Source organism: Coenobita brevimanus, chromosome 85, assembly GCF_032717465.1.
Source record: "Coenobita brevimanus isolate Jiangsu-jjx chromosome 85, ASM3271746v2, whole genome shotgun sequence".
NCBI classification, from domain to species: domain Eukaryota; kingdom Metazoa; phylum Arthropoda; class Malacostraca; order Decapoda; family Coenobitidae; genus Coenobita; species Coenobita brevimanus.
This window is the reverse complement of record NC_137038.1, coordinates 10,754,480-10,778,261: the sequence shown is the minus strand read 5'-3', so window position 1 is coordinate 10,778,261 and position 23,782 is coordinate 10,754,480. Positions and strand designations below refer to the sequence as shown.

General features: G+C 42.2%; 1 protein-coding gene across 1 annotated transcript in view; it reads left to right on the top strand.

The window, feature by feature from the left end:
• Positions 1–23,782, top strand: part of Liprin-alpha (PTPRF interacting protein alpha) — a 332,503-nt gene that overhangs the window by 293,623 nt on the left and 15,098 nt on the right. The window contains exon 24 of the mRNA XM_080280589.1: positions 18,498–18,614. Within this exon, the coding sequence (XP_080136715.1) occupies positions 18,498–18,614 (117 nt within the window). The remainder of the gene's footprint in view (positions 1–18,497; positions 18,615–23,782) is intronic.

Genomic DNA, 23,782 nt, shown 5'->3' with positions numbered 1-23,782 from the left:
CTTGATTTTGTGATTAGTTCATTACCCATCAAATGATTCAGTGATGGTCACTTGGTACTTTTACCCATTTTCAATATTTTACATTTTTTTGTGTTGAATATCATTTCCCACATCCGACTCCAATCATGAATCCAATCCAGGTCCTCCTGCAGCATTTCAGTCTTCATCAACTTCTACTCTCCTCGTGATCTTTGCATCATCAGCAAACAGACTTGCGTAACAGCCCATTCCATCTACCATATTGTTTTTGTAAATCTGGAACATTGTGGGCACTAACACCGCGCCCTGTGGGACTGCACTTGTTACTTCCCTCCATCCAAACATCCTGTCTTTTATTACTGTCCTCATTTGTCTGTCTCTCAAGAAGTCTCTCATCCACTCTAGTAGGTTCCCCATCAGTCCTCCTATGTGCTCCAGTTTCCACAATAGTCGCTTATGGGGTACATTGTCAAGGCTTTCTCCAAATCTAAATGCACACAATCCACCCAACTATCTCTCTCCTGTAGCATGTCTATTGCCCTTGAGTAGAAGCTCAACAAGTTGGAAATACATGACCTTCCACTTCTGAATCCAAACTGACTGCCAAAATGTCCATCTCCTCCAGATATTTTATCCATCTGTCTTTCAGGATTCTCTTACACAATTTCGCGACCATGCTGGTCAGGGACACTGGTCTATAATTCAGGGGTTCTTTCTTGTTCCCTCCCTTATAAGTTGGTACCACATTGACCCTCTTCCATTCCCAAGGCATTTTCCCTTCTTCCAGAGAACACACAATTAACCCATGAATCTTATCCACCAGGTGTTCTCTGCATTCCTTTAGTATTCAGTTAGAGATCCTGTCTGGTCCTGGGGCCTTCCTCTTATCTTGAATTTCCAGTAATTTTTATATTTCTTGCACTCCAACTTTTACATCTTTTAACACTACATCTCTTGTCATTCCCTCCTCCTCCACAAACTCACTTTCTCGAGTGTAGGCTGATTGGAAGCATTTGTTCATTATTTCAGCTTGCATAACTGCATCATTATAGACATTTCTTTCTACTCTCAGCTTATTGATTCCTTCCTTTTGTTTCAGTTTGCCATTAACAAACCTGTAAAACAATTTAGGTTCTTTCTTACATTTGTCAGCAACACCTTTTTCGAAGTTTCTTTCTTTCTCACTACATATTCTTGTATATTCATTTCTAGTCCTTTTATGTTCTTTCTTCTGTCATTACCTCTCTTTCTCCATTTGTTCCATGCCTTATCCCTTTCTTTTTTTTGCTATGATACACCTTTTGTTGAACCAGTCTTTTCTCCAGTTCTCTTTCCCACTAACTTTTGGCTTATACTTTTCCACACCTGCATTATAGAAGTCTAGAAAGATATCCCATCTGTATCTCTCTTGTTTCCCAGAATTCTCACCAGTCCACTTCTTCAAAAAATTTTCTCAGTCCTGTAAAGTTTGCTTTCCCAAAGTTGTATCTTCCATGCCTGTATAGCTCATCTCTTGTCTCCTTATTTCCTTGTGTCATTTGGAACTCAGTCACTACATGATCACTTTTTCCCATAGGACACATATTTCAGAGATTCAGTTGTATCAGGTGCTTTGGTTAGAATGAAATCTAGTCTTGTTGGTGTGTCATCCCCCCTTAATCATGTCTCTTCTTTGACCCACTGGGTCATTATATTATCCATTGCAATATTTAACAGTATACCGCCCACAAATCTTCACTACTTCCTGAGCTCCACTCCTCCCTGTTTACCTCTTTACAATTGAAGTCATGCATCAGGATTATGTTGTTGCTTTTCTCAGTCACTTTCTGTAGGTATCTAACCATGTCCGACAACATTTCCTGAAATTCTTCCTCATTCCATACCCTTGTCATGGGGGGAGACATATGCTACTGCAATGTCTCTCTTGCCTTTCTCTCTGGTTTCTGTTACCATGTTTATCACTTCAGCCATATCTTCTCCCAGAATCACACTATTCACATGTAGGTTGTTTTTCCATCTATCTATCTATCTATTGCCAGACGCCTCAATCCCTTTTGGGGTGGCCACAAACAAATCGCCTCCAAGTCGCCCTGTCCCCCGCCATTTCACTCCCCTGCTCCCAACTCACACCCCCCTCTCTCATATACCTCTCCACCCCATCCCTCCATCTCATCCTCGGCCTCCCCCTCCCTCTTCCCCCCTCCACCTCACTCACATACACTCTCTTCGTCAGTCTTTCACCCTCCATCCTCTCCACATGGCCAAACAACCTCAGTGTGTTTCTCATAACGCTTCCTATCACATCCACATCCACACCACAACGCTTCTTTATATCCTCATTCGTCAGCCTGTCTCTCCACGTGACTCCACAGGCTCCTCTTAAATAACTCATTTCCACTGCTCTCACTCTTGACTTGTGTCCTTCCAACAACGTCCAAGCTTCACTTCCGTACGTTAGAGTTGGTATCACAATACTGTCATGTAGTAACTTTTTCACTTCCATGCTCACTTCCCTGTGTCTTATCACTGCTTTCAAAGAACCAGCAACCTTTCTTCCCTGCTGTACCCTTTCAAGCACTTCACCCTCCAAACCTCCATCCTTACTCATCACACTACCCAAGTACTTCAACGTACTCACATTTTCCAATTCCTCACCATCCAACCTCGCTGTACATTCACTTACTTCACCTCTCTCAAAGACCATCACTTTACTCTTCCCTACATTCACCTTTAGATTCCGTTTCTTACACACTCTCTCAAACTCATCCACCAAGCCTTGCAGCTCCCCTTCGTCTTCACTCAACAACACAGTATCATCTGCAAACAACAGTACAGGGAGTTTCCAAACACTATCCTCTCTCACCAGGGCCACTCCAACATCCACTACCCTACCTTGTACCTCTTTTATTACCCCATCCATGTACAGATTGAACAACCATGGAGACATGACACATCCCTGTTTCAACCCAACTTTCAAAGAGAAAAATTCACTTAGTTCACCATCCACACGCACTGCAGCCTTCGCACCATCGTACATACTCTTCACAGCATTCAACAACTTCCCATCTACTCCATATATTCTTAACACTTTCCACAATCCTTGTCTATCCACCCTGTCATATGCTTTCTCCAAATCCATGAAAGCCGCATACAACTTCTTTCCCTTCTCTAGAAACTTTTCCACTAAAGATCTAAGAATGAATATCTGATCTACACAACCTCTTCCCTTCCTAAAGCCTCCCTGTTCTTCTCCAACTAATTTCTCTGTTCTTTCTCTAACTCTGTCTATAAGTATCCTACCATACACTTTTCCTATTATACTAAGAAGACAAATGCCCCTATGATTACCACACACTTCTTTTTCCCCTTTTCCTTTGTACAAGGGAATAATTATACCTGACTTCCAATCCTCCGGGACTCTACCTTCCTCCCAGGCCAATCTGCACAACTTCCACATCCATTCTAGTACTATCTCTCCCCCATGCTTCAGCATTTCACCACACACTCCATCAATTCCTGGGGCTTTCCCCAATTTAACTTTCTTCATTGCTTCCACAACTTCTATCCTACTGATTTCTTCCTGTCTTCTCACCTCCCTCCTTCTCCCAGCCATTCCCCAGCCACTTATACTCGCATTACTTCCATCCTCTACATTCAACAATTCCTTAAAGTGTTCTCTCCATCTGTTCACTTTTTCTCCCTTCTCCACTAGTAATCTACCATTTTTATCTTTCACTCCCTTGCTAACTTCACTTCCACCCTGTCTTACTCTTTTCACTTCTCTCCAGAACATTTTCTTACAGTCCCTCCACTTTACACGCAAATTCCTTCCAAATTCCTCATCCACTCTCTTCTTACTCTCTCTTACTAATCTTTTCACCTCTTTCTTTCTTTCCACATATAACTCTCTCTTCCGCCTCTCAACTTCTTCCACGCCCCTAGTTCTCATCCATTCATTGTATGCTTTCTTCTTTTGTGCCACAGCCTTTTTCACCTCTTCAGTCCACCACGCTGTTCCTTGCACCCCCCTCCGTCTTCTCTTCCTTCCACACACCACATCACATGCTGCACATATTTCTTCTGTAAATATCTTACACACACCTTCCACGTCTCTCATCTGCTCCAGTTCATATTTGCCCAATCGTTCCTCCACTTCTCTCTTATACTCTGCCTTTTTCTCATCCTCTTGTAACCTTTCCACTCTCCTTGCAACTACTCCTTCCTCTCGTCTTTCCCTTCTTCTATTCCTCCATCTTACTTGCATTCTAATTCTGGCCACCACCAAGTAGTGGTCAGAAAGTCCACTCCCCCAACCTCTATACACTCTTGCATCCTTTACACATCTTCACATCCTTTCATCCACACACACATAATCAATCATTGCCTTCCTTTCATTCAGTTCACCACCCACCCTTCTCATCACTCGCCATGTATACCTGTGGATCCTTTTATGCCTGAAGAGGGTATTGGCTATCACCAACCCCCTCCCAGCACAAATGTCCACTAATGCGCTCCCATTCTCATCTATCTCAGCAGGCACACCCCACTCACCAACTATTCCATCCACCTTCACATTCCCAACTTTACCATTCATATCACCAATCAAAAACACTCTCTTATTCCTTCCAAACTTTTCCATGCACACTTCCACATTTGTCCAGAACTCCTCTCTCACTCTTCTAGCACGATCTTGTGTTTTTCACAGCTATCATTGCTCCTCCTTCCATTTTTTTTTTTTTCTATCTCTTTTTCCATATTTTGTGTTTCCTATCTCCATTTGGGTTTCAGTATTCTCTCTTAGCTTGGTCTCTACGAACCACACAATGTCTGGCTCATTTACACTCAAGAAATTGTCTGTGTCTAGCCTTGCAGAGATTAGACCATCTACATTAGCATATGCCACTTTCAGTCTTTATGCATTGTTTTTTATTCTGCCCTTCTCTATCCTTCTCTCCTTCAGTACCACTTCCTCAGTTTCTGATCCATAACTCTCCAATAGAACTCGTGTCTTCTCTTCTTCCATTCTCTGGTCGTTTTTTTACTTTGCTTCCTCAACAAGTTCCTTTATTTTACCCCTCTTCCTCATTTGCATTTAATCCTTCCTTATCTGCTAATTTCCAAGTCCTGCTGATTATTTTATTTACTGTGACTTGGGATTGAAGTTTTACTTTTAGTGGCCTTGCCCCTTCCCCCACATATTTTCCCAGCCTAAACACTTCGATCTCCTCATGAGCTTTCATCGTTTCCTTCCGTAACTATTGACACTATTTCTTTCTCCCTTCTCAGTTTTCCCTTTCTCTTTCAGACCTCACTGACATCAGTTTTTCTTTCAAATCTGAGATAGTCATTCATTTTTTCTTGTCTGCTGCATCTCTGAGAAGTTCATTACTTTCCAGTACTGTACTTTCACCACTTCCTTCTCCACCCTTTCCTGGTTTTCCTTTCTATGTTGTTCTAAAATCTCCTTGAGACTTATTTTATCTTCCTGTCGAGTTTTCTTCCACCCCTCTTGGTGTTCTTGGATTTCCTTGATATGTTCCTCGTGCATCTTAGTTTTAGATTCATGCTTGTGAGGTTTACATTTCATCTTGTCCCTTCCCTCCACCAGCCTCTTATTTTCCTATTTAAGCTGTTTTATTTCACTTGCAGCTGATTCATTACCTGCTTTTAATTCAGACACCTTTCTCTCCCGGTCAACAGTGTGTGTGTGTGTGTGTGTGTGTGTGTGTGTGTGTGTGTGTGTGTGTGTGTGTGTTCTTACCTAATTGTATCTTCACAGGAATGAGTCAAGCTCGTACTGTCCCGTGTCTTAAACCATATTTATCGTACATATCCTTAAATTTATGAATTGTTTTGGCACACACTGTTTCATTCAGTAGTGCATTCCACTGATCAGTTGCTCCATTTGGGAAACTAAATTTCCTTACATCGTTATCGCCTTTCTTTTTATGCAGTCTTTTGCAGTGTCCTCTTGCTGATCCATCCCCATAGGTTATGTAATCATTTATGTCTATTTTCTCCTTCCCTGATGTGCATTTATTTATCATAATCATGTCTTCTCTTTTCCTTCTCTCTGTAGTGTAGACAGATTCAGTTTTTCTAGTCTTTCTTCGTAGCTTAGATCCCTTAAGCTTGGTACCCATCTTGTAGCAGCCCTTTGAACTTTTTCAATCTTATCTATTTGTTTTTTGAGATGAGGACTCCAGACTACTGATGCATACTCCAGGGTTGGTCTGATGAATGATGTTATTATCTTTCTTAGCATGTCTTCATTTATGTATGTGAATGCTATTCTCATATTTGCAAGCAGCGTATACATGTTCCGTACCTTCTCACTGATGTGGTCAGCCGGAGATAGTCGATTATTAATGATCACACCTAGGTCCTTCTCTCTTTCTGATGTGTGTAGGATTTTATGTTCCTAACTTATAATCTCAATCAGGTCTTTTTCCACTTTTACCAAACTTGATTACATGACACTTGTCCACATTGAATTCCATTTGCCATGTATTGCTCCATTCATGAAGTTTATTTAGTTCTTCTTGTAGCTCTTTACAAGAGTCTGCATTAGTAATTCTCCTTTGTATTTTTGCATCATCGGCAAACATGTTTAGATAGCTTTCATTTCCAGTGTTGCTATCTATATCATTTATATACACTAAAAACATGATTGGTGCCAGCAGTGAGCCCTGTGGAACTCCGCTAGTCACTTCTCTCCATGATGAGTAATTTCCCCTTAGTACTGTTCTCATTTTTTGAGAAAATCTTGCATCCAACAATACAGTTTGCCTCGAACTCCTTCTTGATGGTACAGTTTCCATAAAAGCCTTTGCTGCGGTACTCTGTCAAATCTATCTATCTATCTATCTATAGCCCGACGCCCTAATCCCGCAAAGGGTGGCCGCAGACAAAACGCCTCCAAGTCACTCTGTCACCCACCATTTGACTCCCCTCCCCCCAACTCACCCCCCCCTCCCTCATATACCTCTCAACTCCATCCCTCCACCTCATCCTCGGTCTACCCCTCCCTCTCCCTCCCTCCACCTCACCTACATACACCCTCTTAGTCAGTCTTTCATTCTCCATCCTCTCCACATGTCCAAACCACCTCAGTGTATTTCTCCTAATCTTTTCAACCACATCCACATCTACCCCACAACGTTCCTTCACTTCTTCATTCACAACCTGTCCCTCCATGTCCTCCACATGCTCCTCTCAAGTAACTCATTTCCACTGCTCTCACTCTTGACTTGTTCCCCTCTTGCAAGGTCCACGCCTCGCTTCCATACGTCAGGGTAGGGATCACAATACCATCATGCAGTGACTTCTTAACTTCCATACTCACCTCCCTATTTCTCATCACTGCTTTCAGTGTGCCAACAACCTTCCTTCCCTGCTGTACCCTTTCACGTACTTCATCCCCCAAAGTTCCATCCTTACTCATCACACTACCCAAGTACTTGAATGCACTCACATTCTCCATATCCTCACCATCCAACCTCACTGCACACTCTGTAACTTCATTCCTCTCAAACACCATAACTTTACTTTTGTTTACATTAACTTTCAGCTTCCTCCTCCTACACACTGTCCCAAATTCATTCACCAAACCTTGCAACTCCCATTCATCTTCACTCAACAATACTGTATCATCAGCAAACAGCAACACCGGAAGCTTCCAAATCTCACCCTCATTCATTAAGGCCACCCCACATCCACTGCCCTACCTTGTACCTCCTTTACGACCCCATCCATATATATATTAAACAGCCAAGGAGACATTACACACCCCTGTTTCAGTCCCACATTGAGATCAAAGAACTCACTCAGCTCACCATCCACTCGCACCGTAGCCCTAGCTCCCTCGTACATACTCTTCACAGCACTCAACAATTTCCCCTCCACTCCATATATTCTTAATACCTTCCACATACCTTTCCTATCTATTCTGTCATAAGCTTTCTCCAAGTCCATGAAGGCAGCGTACACTTTCCTTCCCTTCTCTAGATACTTCTCCACTAAACATCTTAGAACAAATATCTGATCTACACACCCTTTTCCCTTCCTAAATCCCCCTTGTTCTTCTCCAACTAGCTCCTCTGTCATATGCCTAACCCTATCAATGAGTATTCTACCATATATTTTACCAGTCACACTAAGAAGGCAAATACCCCTATGGTTACCACATACTTCTCTCTCCCCTTTTCCTTTGTACAGAGGAACAATTATACCTGATTTCCAGTCCTCTGGAACCCTTCCCTCTTCCCCAGCCAATCTACACAACTTCCATATCCACTCCACAACAATCTCACCCCCATACCTAAGCATTTCACCACACACTCCATCAATTCCTGGGGCCTTTCCCAGCTTAATCTTCTTCATCGCTTCCACTACTTCCGACCTACTGATCTCTTCCTCCCTCCTCTCATCTCTTCTTCTCCCAGCCATTCCCCAACCACTTATACTCACACTGCTCTCACTCTCTACATTCAACAAATCCTCAAAGTGCTCCTTCCATCTCCTCAATTTCTCTCTCTTCTCCACCAACAATCTATTATTCCTATCTTTCACTCCCCTACTATTTCCCCTTTCACACTGCCTTACTTTCTTTACCTCCTTCCAAAACAATTTCTTACTCTCCCTCCATTTCACACTCAGATTCCTCCCAAACTCTTCATCCACTTTCTTCTTACTCTCCTTCACCAGTCTCTTAACCTCCCTTCTCCTGCTCACATATACTTCTCTCTTCTCTCTCTCATCTTCTCCCCTACCTCTACTCGCCAACCATTCACCATATGCCTTCTTCTTTTGTTCCACAGCTCGTTTCACCTCATCATTCCACCATGCTGTCCCTTGCACACCCTTGCATCTCCTCCTCACTCCACAAACCGCCTCACACGCTGTGCTTATCTCTTCCGTGAATATCTTACATACGTCTTCCACCCCTTCCATCTGCTCTAGCTCATACCTTCCCAATCTTTCTTCCACTATGCTCTTATACTCTGTCCTCTTCTCACTATCTTGCAATTTCTCCACTCTTCTCACAGGAGCTGCTTCCTCCTGTCTTCCCCTTCGCCTCCTCAACCACTTTCTTTGCAGCTCTACCTTGGCCATCACTAAGTGATGGTCCGAGACTCCATTCCCCCACCCTCTCCACACCCTTGCATCCAACACTTGTCTTCTCATTCGCTCATCCACACACACGTAGTCTATCATTGCCTTTCGTTCAACAAGTTCACCATCCATCCTCCTCATTACTCTCCATGTATACCGGTGGATCATCTTATGGCGAAAGTAGGTGTTGGCTATTGCCAACCCCTTACCAGCACAGATGTCCACCAAAGCACTACCATTCCCATCTACTTCCGCTGGCACACCCCACTGACCAACCACTCCATCCACTCGTACATTCCCGACTTTGCCATTCATGTCTCCAATCAACAGCACTCTCTCGCTCCTCTCAAACTTGTCCATACATGCTTCTACTCTCGCCCAAAACTCATCTTTCACTCTTGCCACTCGATCCTCTGTTGGAGCATATACACATACAATCGCCCATGCTTTCTTAAAATCTAAATAGATACTGTCCACTCATCCTTCTCTTTTCTGTAATGTTGCTGTTACTCTATCATAATAGCTCAACAGATTAGTAACACAAGATTTTCCTTTTCTGAAACCAGACTGTCTTTCTGTTTTCATATTGTGTTCTTCCAGATGATTTACCCAAGCTTTTCTTATCAGCTTTTCAAATACCGTGCGTACAACACTGGTTAGTGATACTGGTCGGTAGTTGAGTGGATTTTGTCTATTTCCTTTCTTGAATAAGGGAACAATGTTTGCTTTCTTCCAAATATTAGGTAGCTTACCTTGTCCCAAGGATCCTTGAAAATTAAAAATAATGGTTTACTTAACTCCTTTGCACATTCATGTAGCACCCAGCATGAAATTTCATCAGGACTATTTGCTTTACCTTTGTCTAATTTGCTTAGCTTCTCCTGTATTTCTTTTTCTGATATTTGTATATCTGGTAATATGTGTGGGCATGCCTGTTCCATATCATCCCTCTCAAAATTATTTTCTTCTGTAAAAACTGATTGGAAATTCTTGTTTAGTGCCTCACAAATATCTTTTTCTTGTGTATAGGTGATCCCCTCATCCATAATGGATTGTATTTTATCTTTTACTTTGGTGTTGCTTCTGATGTAGCTGTAAAATAGCTTCGGTTGATCACTACTTTTATTTATGATATCCTCCTCAAACTTTTTTTGCGCTTCCCTCCTTATTCTTGTATAATCGTTTCATGCCTGTTTATAGTTGTTATATGCCCTCTCACTATTGTGTCTTCTGTATCTATTCCACAACAAATCTCTTTTTTCTTTTGATTTTTTACATTCTGTATTGAACCATTTCTTTATTTTCTTTTCTGCTTCTTTATGCTGTGGAATGTACTTCTGGACTCCTATTTCATAAAGAGAACAGAATTTTTTATATATAGCATTTAAATCTTGTCCTCTAAGTTCCTTTTCCCTGTCAGTTTCTAAGAAGTACTTCTTTAGGTCATGATAGTTTCCCTTCTTATAGTTTAGGCACTTTTTGTAACTTTAATTGCTCTTAACTATGTCATCTGTAATCCTGAAGATGCAATTTAGTACTGCATTGTCGCTTTTGCCAAATGGAGGGTGATACATTAAATTGTCAGTATCATTTACTTGCCTAGTAAATATAAGATCTAGCACTGAGGGTGCATCAAGTCCTCTTTTTCTGGTGCTTTTCCTTACATGTTGCTCTAGGAAAAACTCCTGCACGAGATCCAGGAGCTTTTGGTCCCAACAGCTTTCTTGGCTTATTATATCTAGAGTATTCCAATTTATATTTGTAGTAAAATCTTCAGTTAGCATAATTCTTTCTGATTTCTCTTCCAGTCTATGTAGTAATGCTCTTAAACTCTGAATTGTACTCTCTGCCAGATCCTCATATTTGCCTCTTTCCCATTGTTTGATCTGGGTGGCATGTACAAATTGGCTACAATTACTTTCCCTTCAGATGTATTGATCTCTGCTGCAGTCAGTTCTACTAGTGAGGGTATATCTAGTTCTGTTTCTTTGACTTTTAGATTTTTCTTTGTTAATATTATAATTCCTCCTCCTTTTTTTAAGCTCCTATCTCTTCTCCATATATTGTACTCCTCAAAGTTTAGGATGTCATTTGATATCCTTGGTGTTAATTTTGTTTCAGTTAGGCATATTATATGTGGTTCATTTTCTCTGATATAATCATTCATCTCTAATAATTTAGATATGATTCCATCCACATTTGAGTATATCAACTTAGTCGTCTTATTTACATACTTGTCATGACATGGTTTTACTACCTTCCTTCTTTTTAATCCCTCCTGTTTATGTACCACTTTCGAACCTGCAATCCTATTACAGTACTTTGTAAAAAAATGTATACCATACTTCTCCTCCTCTGATCATCCCTCGTTCTTTGTTTTTGCTTCCTCCCTCTTCTCCTTTAGTAATTCCAGCTCTTCTTGAGTTAGACATCTTTTTATCCATACATTTTTGAAATCCTCTTTTTCAATGAGTTTCTTTTGCATTTTTTAGTATCTCCTCCACAGTGTTTTACACTCTGGAAGGTTACCTTTAGGGGCCTTGACTTATTTCTCTCGTAGTTCCCTAACCTTTTGTGGTCCTCTATGTCTTTATTACAGATTTCCTCTGATACTTCCTTCAGTATGCTTATTACATTTGCCATCTCCTTTTTGTCTCTCAAGATCTTGTTTCTTATTTCTTCCTCTTCTGTACCAGTGATTACTATAGATTTGTTGATATCTACTGAATCTCTGACCAATTTAGGGTTGTTTTGGATTATTCTTTTCACTTCCTTTTTAATGCTTTTTTTTCCACCATTGTTTCCAAGTCTTTCTTTACTTTCACCATTTCAGCATATGTGGTTTCCACATCATTTTTGTAGCTTTGCACTGCTTCATTCACCTATGTTATCTTCTCAATATCACTGCTCTGATCTATCAGATTGCTTGCTTGCCTAATTGTGTCTGTATCATTTCTGATCTCCTCATTAATACTTTCGTGGTTGACTGCTGTACCTGCTATTTCACTAATTTTCCTCCTAAGTGAACCCACCTCTACTGTCAGCTTATCTATTGTTGTGTCTTTCTTGTTGACTTCTTTTCCTAATTTTTCTATTTCTTCCTAACTGCCAATGAAACTGTTTCTTTATTTCATCAATTTCATTCTGAAAAGCCATCTCTAATCTGCTTACTCGTTCCACCAGTTTATTGTAAGTCTCCATTTCAACCAGTTCTTGGCAGAAATAATCATCCTGCTTTCTACCATTATCCCTTTTCTTTTCCAAATTTGCTTTACAAAAGTAGGCCATCATGCAGTACTAAGAGCACAGATTCTACTTACAGTACATTCCCTGGCGCAGAGTCGTAGACTAAACAACTGATCAGCTGATCTTGCACATTTTTGCACTACTTTGTTTTCTTTACTATCTGAACAAGTCTCACTTAAAACTTCTTTTTATATTAGGACACCATTTAGTCTAACCTGGTACAGAGCTTGACTCATATAAAGATACTAATTTAGGTATAACCACTGGCCAGGTTTGGCCAGGTACGGAGTGGTGTTGACGTGCATCCACTCTGCTTGGCGCCTGGTGTGTGTGTGTATTTACCTATTTGTATTTACCTATTTGTAGTATACAGGAATTGAGCAATGCTCATGTTGTCCTGTCTCCATATCCACATTTATCAAGTCTACCTTTACACACATGAATGTTTTTCTCATGCACCACCTCTTAGTATTTACCTAATATACCTAATTGTGATATACACGGAATGTACTATGCTCGTGGGTTTCTGTCGCTGTTTCTCAATAAGTCAAATTTACCTTTAAACTCGTTTAAGTTTTTAGACTGGACGATCTCTTTGTCCAGGCTATTCCATAAGTCTGTACTTCTGTAAGGAAAGCTATATTTCTTGATATCCTTCAAGCAGCTTGACTTTTTCAATTTCATGCCGTGTCCTCTTGTTGCTCTCTTATCCCATACAAACAGATCTTCTTTGTCAATTTTATCTACTCCCACCATGGTCCTGAACACTGCAATCATGTCTCCCCTCTTTCTCCTTTCCTCTAAGGAAGGCAAATCCAGTTTTTCCAGCCTCTCTCTGTATGACAGGTCTGTCAGACTGGGGACCATCTTGGTTGCTGTTCTTTGTATTCTCTCAATCTTGTTTATATCTTTCTTTTTGTGTGGGGACCACACTACCGCTGCATATTCTAACCTGGGGCGGATCATGGCCACTATCAATTTTTTCATCATCTCCTCATCCATATAATGAAATGCTACTCTTATGTTCGTCAGGAGTTTATAAGTCTCTCCAACTATCTTGTTAATGTGCTTTTCTGGTGATAAACTATCTTGGACCAGCACTCCCAAATCTTTCTCTTCTCTCCTTTTTGTGATTAATTCTTTACCCAACAAATAATTCAGTGATGGCCTCCTGGTACTTTTACCCATTTCCAATATTTTACATTTCTTTACATTAAATTTCATTTCCCACGTCCGGCTCCAATCGTGTATCCTATCCAAATCCTCCTGCAGTATTTTACAATCCTCCTCAACCTCTACCTTCCTCAAGATCTTGACATCATCAGCAAACAGACTTGCATAACTGTTCACTCCATCTACCATATCATTTACGTAAATCAGGAACATTACTGGCGCCAACACTGAGTCTTGAGGGACTCCACTTGTTACTTCCATCCATCCAGACATCCTATCCTTTATTACTGTCCTCATTTGTCTGTCTCTCAAAAAGTCTCTCATCCATTCCAGAAGTTTCCCCTTCAGTCCTCCTATATATTCTAGTTTCCACATTAGTCTCTTATGTGTGTGTATTTGTGTGCGTGCTTGCGTTTGTGCATGCGTGCGTGCATGCGTGTGTGGGTGGTATAAAAAAGGATGTTAAAGTCTTTGTCATCATCTTTGCAAACTTTAATATAAATACAATATGCTGTAGTTGATTAAACTGTTAAATGTACCCCTCATATGGGTCTGACTGTCATGTCATACTGCACACTAAAATTACAGTACATCACAGAATACTATTTCATAAATTCAGAGGGATCTCCATTAGTGGTGATAATACATTCTTACATTTTTCTTACAAGTGGTTATATCTCAGACAGACAGCTGTTTGGTATACAGTGTGCTAGTAAGTACTATAGTTGTGTAAAAAGGCAGAGTATGTTGTTCTGTCAGATGTTTTGGCTCTATAAGCTTCCTTGATTTGTTCAGATGTTTCCCTTCTGTTGTGTCACTGCATTATGAAGTATGGAATGAACAGAGCATGACAGATTAAACAAGAGAGTACTGTATATGAGAATGGAGTGGTTAGAAGGAGAGATAAACTTGGAGCATGATGGAGAGATGTTGTAGGTGAGTATAGTATAGTAAATCTTTATTATTTAACATCTTTTAGAATGCTCATGTTTGCCATTAATTCTTCAGTAATTTAAAGAAATAATGTCACTTTAAATTTCATTGATACCTATAAAGCTGACCTGCCTGTTCTCCCAGTTCACAGCACCTGGTATGTGGGAAGATGTGTGTACAGTTCTTCCCCCTAGTATGCTCCTATATGGGCGGCAGAGGACTGCTCGTACTAGGAATTCGCGTACTATGAATACATACACTTACGGAAAAAATTACATATGGGCGGCACCCCCCTTCATTGGCAACCCTTGAGACTCCTTTCAGGCCAAAGTATTGCTCTGTACAGGGGAACTGTCTAAGACATATTACCTAAGATAAATCACCAAGATTATGGCTTTACTATGTCAGCAATGATATGGCTTAACTATATCAACAAGAATATGGCTGCTCACCGTGACCCAAGAGGACAGCAAGCGAATTGTCTCCTACACCACTCGGTTTCGGGACAATTTGGCATCAAGTCAATTCGCCGTCACAACAATAAGAAGACAATTCGCCATCATTAATGAAGACGGCTATGGGTGACGCTAGAATAATTCAAAGGCAACTACAGCAAGGAAGAAACAAGTTAATTAAACCGCCAGTGATGGAGAGTGGAGACGTGTCTATGAGCCATTTCCTGGGGAGGATCAAGAGGATGATGCAATGTCTGAGGTGTCAGAAATAGACTTTGAAGGGTTTATGAACGAAGTGAGTGCATTAGCTAGTGAAAGTGTCGAAAGTGCTGGTGACGAGAGTGGTGAGGAAGATGGTGTGTCGAGTGATGCAGGAGAGAATTCGCCATCAAGTCAATTCGCTGTCAGACAATTCCCCATCGAAACATGGACTATTCCCCGTCAGGACAATTCTTACCCTGGACAATTCCCCTTCATTCTATAAATACAGTATATTTATTATTAATTAATCAGTATTTTAATAACCATCAAAGTCTGTGTTCAATAGCGTAGGCTTTGGATATTAATTATTTATTGCACTTTTAGTGTGAGGTGGTTTGTGGAGTGAGGAGGAGATGCAAGGATGTGCAAGGGACAGCATGGTGGAATAATGAGGTGAAATGAGCTGTGGAACAAAAGAAGGCATATAGTGAATGGTTAGCGAGTAGAGGTAGGGGAGAAGATGAGAGAGAGAAGAGAGAGGCATATGTGAGCAGGAGAAGGGAGGTGAAGAGACTGGTGAAGGAGAGTAAGAAGAAAGTGGATGAAGAGTTTGGGAGGAATCTGAGTGTGAAATGGAGGGAGAGTAAGAAATTGTTTTGGAAGGAGGTAAAGAAAGTAAGGCAGTGTGAAAGGGGATATAGTAGGGGAGTGAAAGATAGGAATAATAGATTGTTGGTGGAGAAGAGAGAGAAATTGTGGAGATGGAAGAAGCACTTTGAGGATTTGTTGAATGTAGAGAGTGAGAGCAGTACGAGTATAAGTGGTTGGGGAATGGCTGGGAGAAGAAGAGATGAGAGGAGAGAGGAAGAGATCAGTAGGGCAGAAGTAGTGGAAGCGATGAAGATTAAGTTGGGAAAGGCCCCAGGAATTGATGGAGTGTGTGGTGAAATGCTTAGGTATGGGGGTGAGATTGTTGTGGAGTGGAAATGGAAGTTGTGTAGATTGGCTTGGGAAGAGGGAAGGGTTCCAGAGGACTCGAAATCAGCTATAATTGTTCCTTTATACGAAGGAAAAGGGGAGAGAGAAGTATGTGGTAACTATAGGGGTATTTGGCTTCTTAGTGTGACTGGTAAAATATATGGTAGAATACTCATTGATTGGTTTAGGCATATGACAGAGGAGCTAGTTGGAGATGAACAAGGGGGATTTAGGAAGGGAAAAGGGTGTGTAGATCAGATATTTGTTCTAAGATGTTTAGTGGAGAAGTATCTAGAGAAGGGAAAGAAAGTGTATGCTGCCTTCATGGACTTGGAGAAAGCTTATGACAGAATAGATAGGCAAGGTATGTGGAAGGTATTAAGAATATATTGAGTGGAGGGGAAATTGTTGAGTGCTGTGAAGAGTACATATGAGGGAGCTAGGGCTACGGTGCGAGTGGATGGTGAGCTGAGTGAGTTCTTTGATCTTAATGTGGGACTGAAACAGGGTTGTGTGATGTCTCCATGGCTGTTTAATATATACATGGATGGGGTTGTAAAGGAGGTGCAAGGTAGGGCAGTGGATGTGGGGGTGGCTTTAATGAATGAGGGTGAGATTTGGAAGATTCCGGTGTTGCTGTTTGCTGATGATACAGTGTTGTTGAGCGAAGATGAGTGGGAGCTGCAAGGTTTGGTGAATGAATTTGGGACAGTGTTAGGAGGAGGAATCTGAAAGTTAATGTAAACAAAAGTAAAGATATGGTGTTTGAGAGGAATGAAGTCACAGAGTGTGCAGTGAGGTTGGATGGTGAGGATATGGAGAATGTGAGTGCATTCAAGTACTTGGGTAGTGTGATGAGTAAGGATGGAACTTTGGGGGATGAAGTGCATGAAAGGGTACAGCAGGGAAGGAAGGTTGTTGGTACAGTGAAAGCAGTGATGAGAAATAGGGAGGTGAGCATGGAAGTTAAGAAGTCATTGCATGATAGTATTATGATCCCTACCCTGACATATGGAAGTGAGGCGTGGACCTTGCAAGAGGGGAACAAGTCAAGAGTGAGAGCAGTGGAAATGAGTTATTTGAGAGGAGCATGTGGAGTGACGTGGAGGGACAGGTTGACGAATGAAGAAGTGAAGGAACGTTGTGGGGTGGATGTGGATGTGGTTGAGAAGATTAGGAGAAATACACTGAGGTGGTTTGGACATGTGAAGAGAATGGAGAATGAAAGACTGACTCAGAGGGTGTATGTAGGTAAGGTAGAGGGAGGGAGAGGGAGGGGTAGACCGAGGATGAGGTGAAGGGATGGAGTTGAGAGGTATATGAGGGAGGGGGGAGTGAGTTGGGGGGAGGGTAGTCAAATGGAGGGTGACAGAGCGACTTGGAGGCGTTTTATCTGCGGCCACCCTTTGTGGGATTAGGGCATCGGGCTATAGATAGATAGGTAGACCTTTAGTCAATATTGACTAAAGGTGCAACTAATAAATAATATCCAAAGTCTGCGCTATTGAACATTGACTTATATGGATCCCCCTGAAATACAGTTATTAAAGGATTGATTAATTAATAGTAAGTATACTGATGGGGAATCACCCATGTTTTGACGAGGAACTGTCTGACGGCGAATTGTCTAGGAACCCTAGCGTGCATCTCCTGCACCACTCGACACACCACCTTCCTCGGCAGTCTAGTCACCAGCACTTTCGACACTTTCACTAGCTAATGCACTCACTTCCTTCATAAACCCTTTAAAGTCTATTTCTGACACCTCAAACCACATCATCCTCTTGATCCCCCCCAGGAAATGGCTCATCGAGAAGTCTCCACTCTCCATCGCTGGTGGTTGGTGCTTCTTGGGGTGCCAGTGTCGCGTGCTCAGGGTAAACCCCGGATTTGGGCCACTCTTCGCTGCTGTCTCGTCTATTACGAGTTCAGTTCGTGTCACTATTAAAAAATACACTAAAATTCGATAAAAAATTGGTTCTTGCGTACAATGAGGATTGCGTACTCTGAACTCGCGTACTGTGGGGAAGAACTGTACTGTATTTTGCAGCGCATTCATGATATGTAATGCAGACTTAAAGTATATATGGGGCCATTAGTTGTTGTCTAGGCTGCCCATTACTATATTGTGATGGGCAGATGATAACAAAATGCATCTGATGTGATAGTGTTACCCTGTATTAATCATAAACAGAAGTTTCTTGCTGACTGTGGTGATGGGTAGTGTTACGTGAAACTTTTTGTGTTGTATCAGTATGAAAGCCACAACAAAACAGCATGTGAAAGAAGCATACTCTCAGATCTTTGGGGAGGAATAAGGAAGTTGTAAAGTAAGATGCAGTGCAGGAAATTGATTGATGGTAATCCTTAGCTCATGGTAGTACCTTAACAGGAAATAAATTTTTTTTGTATTTTCAGGAATATGCCAACAACCTGATAGAGTCTGGTGTACACGGGGCGCTGATTGCACTAGACGAGAGCTTTGATCACAACGCGTTGGCATTAGCACTCCAGATACCCACACAGAACACAGGGGTAGGCTCATGTTTGTCTCACACATCATTTCATTGTGCAGGAGCTCAGAACTTTTTTTTTATCGTCTTTATTGAGATACTCCTAAAAAGATGTAGTGTACACTGTGCATTTTTTATGCTGATTAATGACTTAAATAAGAATGCAGTGTAGGTTTGAAATTTATTTTGTGAACTCTGCATGATAAATTATTTATACAGTGGAGTCTCTTTTATCCGAAATTCTTTTAACCGTAATATGCCATTAATCGTAAGTTTTACTAAAATGTTCTCATCTCGATTAACTGCAAAAATCTGAAATCTATCCGAAAATTCAAACACGGCAGGCTTGTTTCTCACCACTAGCTTTAGTTTACGGTTGCTCCGCTAGTCACTCCCTCACCTGCATCCACCGCCTCGGAAGATTTGGATGATGTGGGAGATGATGTGGATGCTGTGGAAATGATTGAATAAGGAAACAGAAAATATGAAAAAAACAATTAGGTTTAAGAATTTATTTGTTCAAATTGCTTACTGTGAATTACGTAAGTGTTTTGGTGAAGGATTGTTTAAGTTTATTTGAGTGAAGATTTATTTAAGTTGACAGTTTCTATTACAGTTACAAAAGTGCAGTTACATACGTAGTTACTACTGTGTGTTAAGTGTTTTGGTGATGGTTGAGTGGCTTTTGGGGTGCTGGTGCTGGTGGTGGGCTAGACGTCACCAGAAATGGGTGCCAGGTGAGTACAATACTGTTCCCTTGTATCCTGCATATTATTACAGTATCTTTTATCCAAAAAAATTGATTAAACAAAACTTTGAAAGTCCAATGATTTTCGGATAAAAGAGACTTCACTGTATATATATGTACAGTATATATATTGGTAGGTGGGGGCGCTCACCGTCCACTCACTTGATGTAGCGCTTCTTTGGGTGCCTTCCCTTTCCTCTCTTCCATCCTTTCTCTTCTGTCTTTCTTTCCTTCACGCTTACCTCTTTCTTCTGCCTACTGTGACTTTACACTCCCTCTTCTGTCATTCTTACCTTCATTCTTTCCTCTTCCTTCTGCCTATGGGTAACTCTACACTGAGTGACAGGCCAAAAGGTTTCCTGTACACCAGAAAACCATTTACTATGCTGGATGGTTACCATGTAACTAAATTATTGCACCTGGTGGCTTAGTGGGCAATTAAGGTGCTCCAGTTGGACTGAGCCTGTGTAGGTTTACATCCAAGGGATGGTTGGGGTTTATTGCTCATGTAATACCACTCAGGGATGAGTGAGGCTGGTCACCCTCATCTTAAATGTCAGGACCAACTTGCCTAGCCCCGGGTTCCTGTGCTCCTCATGGGGCGACATAGGCTTGGATAATGGATGGATGAATATATATATATATATATATATATATATATATATATATATATAATATATACATACAGTAATCCCTTTGAGACCTGGACGCCCAAGTCCTGGACACCCTAAGTCCCGGACATTTTGAGCTCGGGCTGTTGGAAACCAAAAATGGCCAGAAATCTAAAAAAAAAAAAAAAATCTGACGTTTTCAACTGTACTTTGAACTTGCCACACGGTGACAAACATCTGTGTTTTGGCGTGTAGTTCCGCCGACATCCGGCAGAGCTCCCCTGCCTCCTCCCCATTTCCTGTCTACCCATCATCGTGTGTGCATGCTTGTCGCCATGGCTGCCCACATGCTTCCTTTTGTGGTGGTGCCCTACCTGCTGCAGGCCCTGCTGTTCCTCTGCTGCCTTGTATTCGTGTGTGTGACAATGGCCCCGCCACCCAAGAAGAGGAAATGAGTGGTTCTGACTCTGGGGGAGAAGAGGGAGATTTTGGAGAAGGTGAATGCGGGATGGTTGACGTCCCACATCCTACAAGAATTCAACCTGGCCCACTCTACCTTGTTCAATATCAAAAATCCCGGGACAAACTCACCCAGTACACAGCTGACTTCACATCGAAGACCACACGCAGTGTGCAGAGGAAGATTATGTACCCTTCCAGGTTTGCAGAAATCGACTGCTCCACACTGATTTGGTATCGTCAACAATGTGTTGCTTGTGGGTTTGTTGCGTGGTACGGAGCTGAAGGCTGCCACCGAGAAGTTCGCAAGGTTACATGACACCCCAGACTTCAAGGCATCCTAGGGTTGGCTCTTCGCTTTCAAGTTATGACATGGACTTACCAGCCGTAAGGCCCATGGCGAAGCTTTGGACGCCAACAAGGAGGGAGTAGAAGAGTTTCAGTAGAAGGTGAAGGGCTTGATCGACAGGGAGGGCCTCACTCTTGGTCAGGTCTACAACGCTGTTGAAACTGGTCTATTCTATCACTCACTGCCAATGAACACCCTAGCAGAGGAGATGGAAAAGTGTGTACCTGGATGCAAGCTCTCCAAGCAGCAGCTGTCTGCTTTGTGTTGCGCCAGTGCTAACGGCATGCACCGGCTCAAGCCCGTTATTGTTAGCTGTGCAAAGCAGCCTCGATGCCTTCGTGGGGTGATGGATGTCCTTCCTGTTGTTTGGTACCATTCTGTGAAGGCTTGGTTCACAGCCAAGACCTTCAAAGACTGGTTTCACCAGCACTTCGTCAAAGAGGTCGTCCATTATCAGATGAAGACACTGAGAATCCCAAGCAACCAGGTAAAGGCTCTCCTTCTCTTGGACAATGCATCTGCACATCCGTCCGACTAGGAGTTGGTGGCTGAGAATGGCCGCATTAAGTGCTTGTTTTTGCCACCTAATACGACTACTCTCATCCAACCAATGGACCAAGGAGTAATCGTGGCTACGAAGAGGCTGTACCATCTGAAGTTCCTGGACGAGGTGATGGTTGTTCTCGAGGACGAGAACGAGCGCAGGGAGGTACGGGACACGAGGCCAGTGGACTTTGGAAAACCTTCAGCGCTACAACCTCAAGTCAGCTATTTGGAACTGGGCCAGTGCATGGAGGGAAGGGTCTGTCAAGACTCTGGAAAGTGGTTGGTCTCATTTGCTTCTTGGAGCAGATGTGGTGCACGACTTTCTAGATTTTGACATGGATGACTTCCATGCGCGTCTTCGTGTGGCTGGCGATGAGGTGGATGTGGACGAAGTGCACGAGTGGTTGGATGACGACGAGAGTGATCCAGAGTATCAGATCATGTCTGATATCGAGAACGCATCTTCAGTTGCAGGTACAAGTACCCAGCTGGAAGATTCTGATGAGGACAGCGGCAATGATGTGGACTCCTCTCAGCGCACCATTACTCCAGCCATCACCAAGCTGAGTGCACTCCGGGAGCATGTCAAGTTCATTCTGGACTACCTTGAACACCCGGACGGCGACAGAGAGGTAGGGCCCCTGGGAAATGTGGAGGAAGTGCACGCTTTTAGGCAGTGCACCATCACTTGCCAGAATCACCATTCCTTATGTCAATCAACCAGTGACACTTTCTTCAGGCCCGTGACCCCCGCCGTGCCCAGCCCTGGCTCCACACCACTGCCTCACCAAGACATGCCTTCCACCTTTGAGCCACAGTCTAGCACACATATATATATATATGTACACTCAACCCTCGGCTATCACAGGTTCCGCTATAGCATTTCTTGCTATCACGCCTATATAAAAAACTACCCAAATACCTTTATCACACACTAAATGCCTGCTATCACGCACCGCAAATGTTCGAAAATTTCAAAAAGGCCAGGCTCCAGTGATCAACCCAGCCAACAAAAGCTTCACTCCATGATTGGTTGTATGACATTAGCGCCAGCCGAGCACTGATTGGCCGCCTGACCGAGTCTCCTGCCCGCCAAACCATTCAAGTGTGCACCCTCAGACCATGAACAGTGATAGCGAGAACAATAACCTTTTTTATGATATGACCATGGCCAACGTACCCCCTCCCTGTCCCACTACCATCACCCAACATAATGCTGCAGCACCTGGCAGGGAAATAAAGAAGAGGAAGAACCTATGTTATGAAGATAAACTGGAAATGTGAAACTTATAGAGAATGGTGAGACCAAGCGAAGTGTGGGGAAGAAATATAACATCAATGAATCAACTGTGAGGGGTATTTATAAGAATCGTGATCACATCATAAAACATGCTCATTTTTAGACTATTATATACTAATATGTGGTACAAAAAAGGTATCTTAGGGGTAAATATTGAGGTCATGGCACCAATTAGAATTATTACCATAAGTTCTTCAATTCGGCTATCACGGTTTCGGCTATAGCGCAGCCATAGCGGGACCAATTGGGAGTGATAGCCGAGGATTAAGTGTGTATATATATATATATATTTATATATATATATAAATATTTATCTATCAATCTATCTATTTATCTGTCTGTCTATCTATCTATCTATCTATCTATCTGTCTATCTATATATATATATACTGTATATATATATAAATCTATCTATCTATCAATCTATCTATCTATCATCTATCTATCTATCATCTATCTATCTATCTATCTATCTATATCTATCTATCTATCTATCTATATATATATATATGTGTGTGTGTGTGTGTGTGTGTGTGCGCGAGTGACCAAAAATCATAACGAAAAACCTTGAATGCGCGAGTTTACCCCACAAAACACAAGGTAGAGGCAAGAAGTGGCTTAAAAACGCCATTTTCCATCAGTACGCGACCCCCCCCCCACACAAAACGCGCCAATAGTGACCTAGAGGCTCATGGGGAAGGTCCTCAAGAGGAGTCTACAATAAGATATCGCCAATAACAGCTTCAGTAATAAGCAATAACAGTAAGTTAGAATAGATACCCAGGTTCTATAATAATGATGTTTATTTCGTGAATACCAAGTTGTTATACTGTACTGCCAATACGTCCATAACAAGATGAGGAATGAAACAAACAAGCAAGAAGAGATGAAGGAAATTGCCGAAAATGTGAGCAGTAGCGAGGAGGAGAGGGAGGATCCTCCCCTCACCACCTCCTCTGACTTGCCCACCACCGTCCTCCACTGCCCCACCTGACTCACCAGCTGCCTCCCTCTCCACCTTCACAGCCCCACCTGACTCACCAGCCGCCTCCCTCTCCACCTTTACAGCCCCACCTGACTCACCTGCTTCACCTGGCATACCTGCAACCCCCGCCATAATGACTGTTGCTGCATTCTGGAAGAAATGTAACATTCAACAGGCCGTAAATTTCTTCGT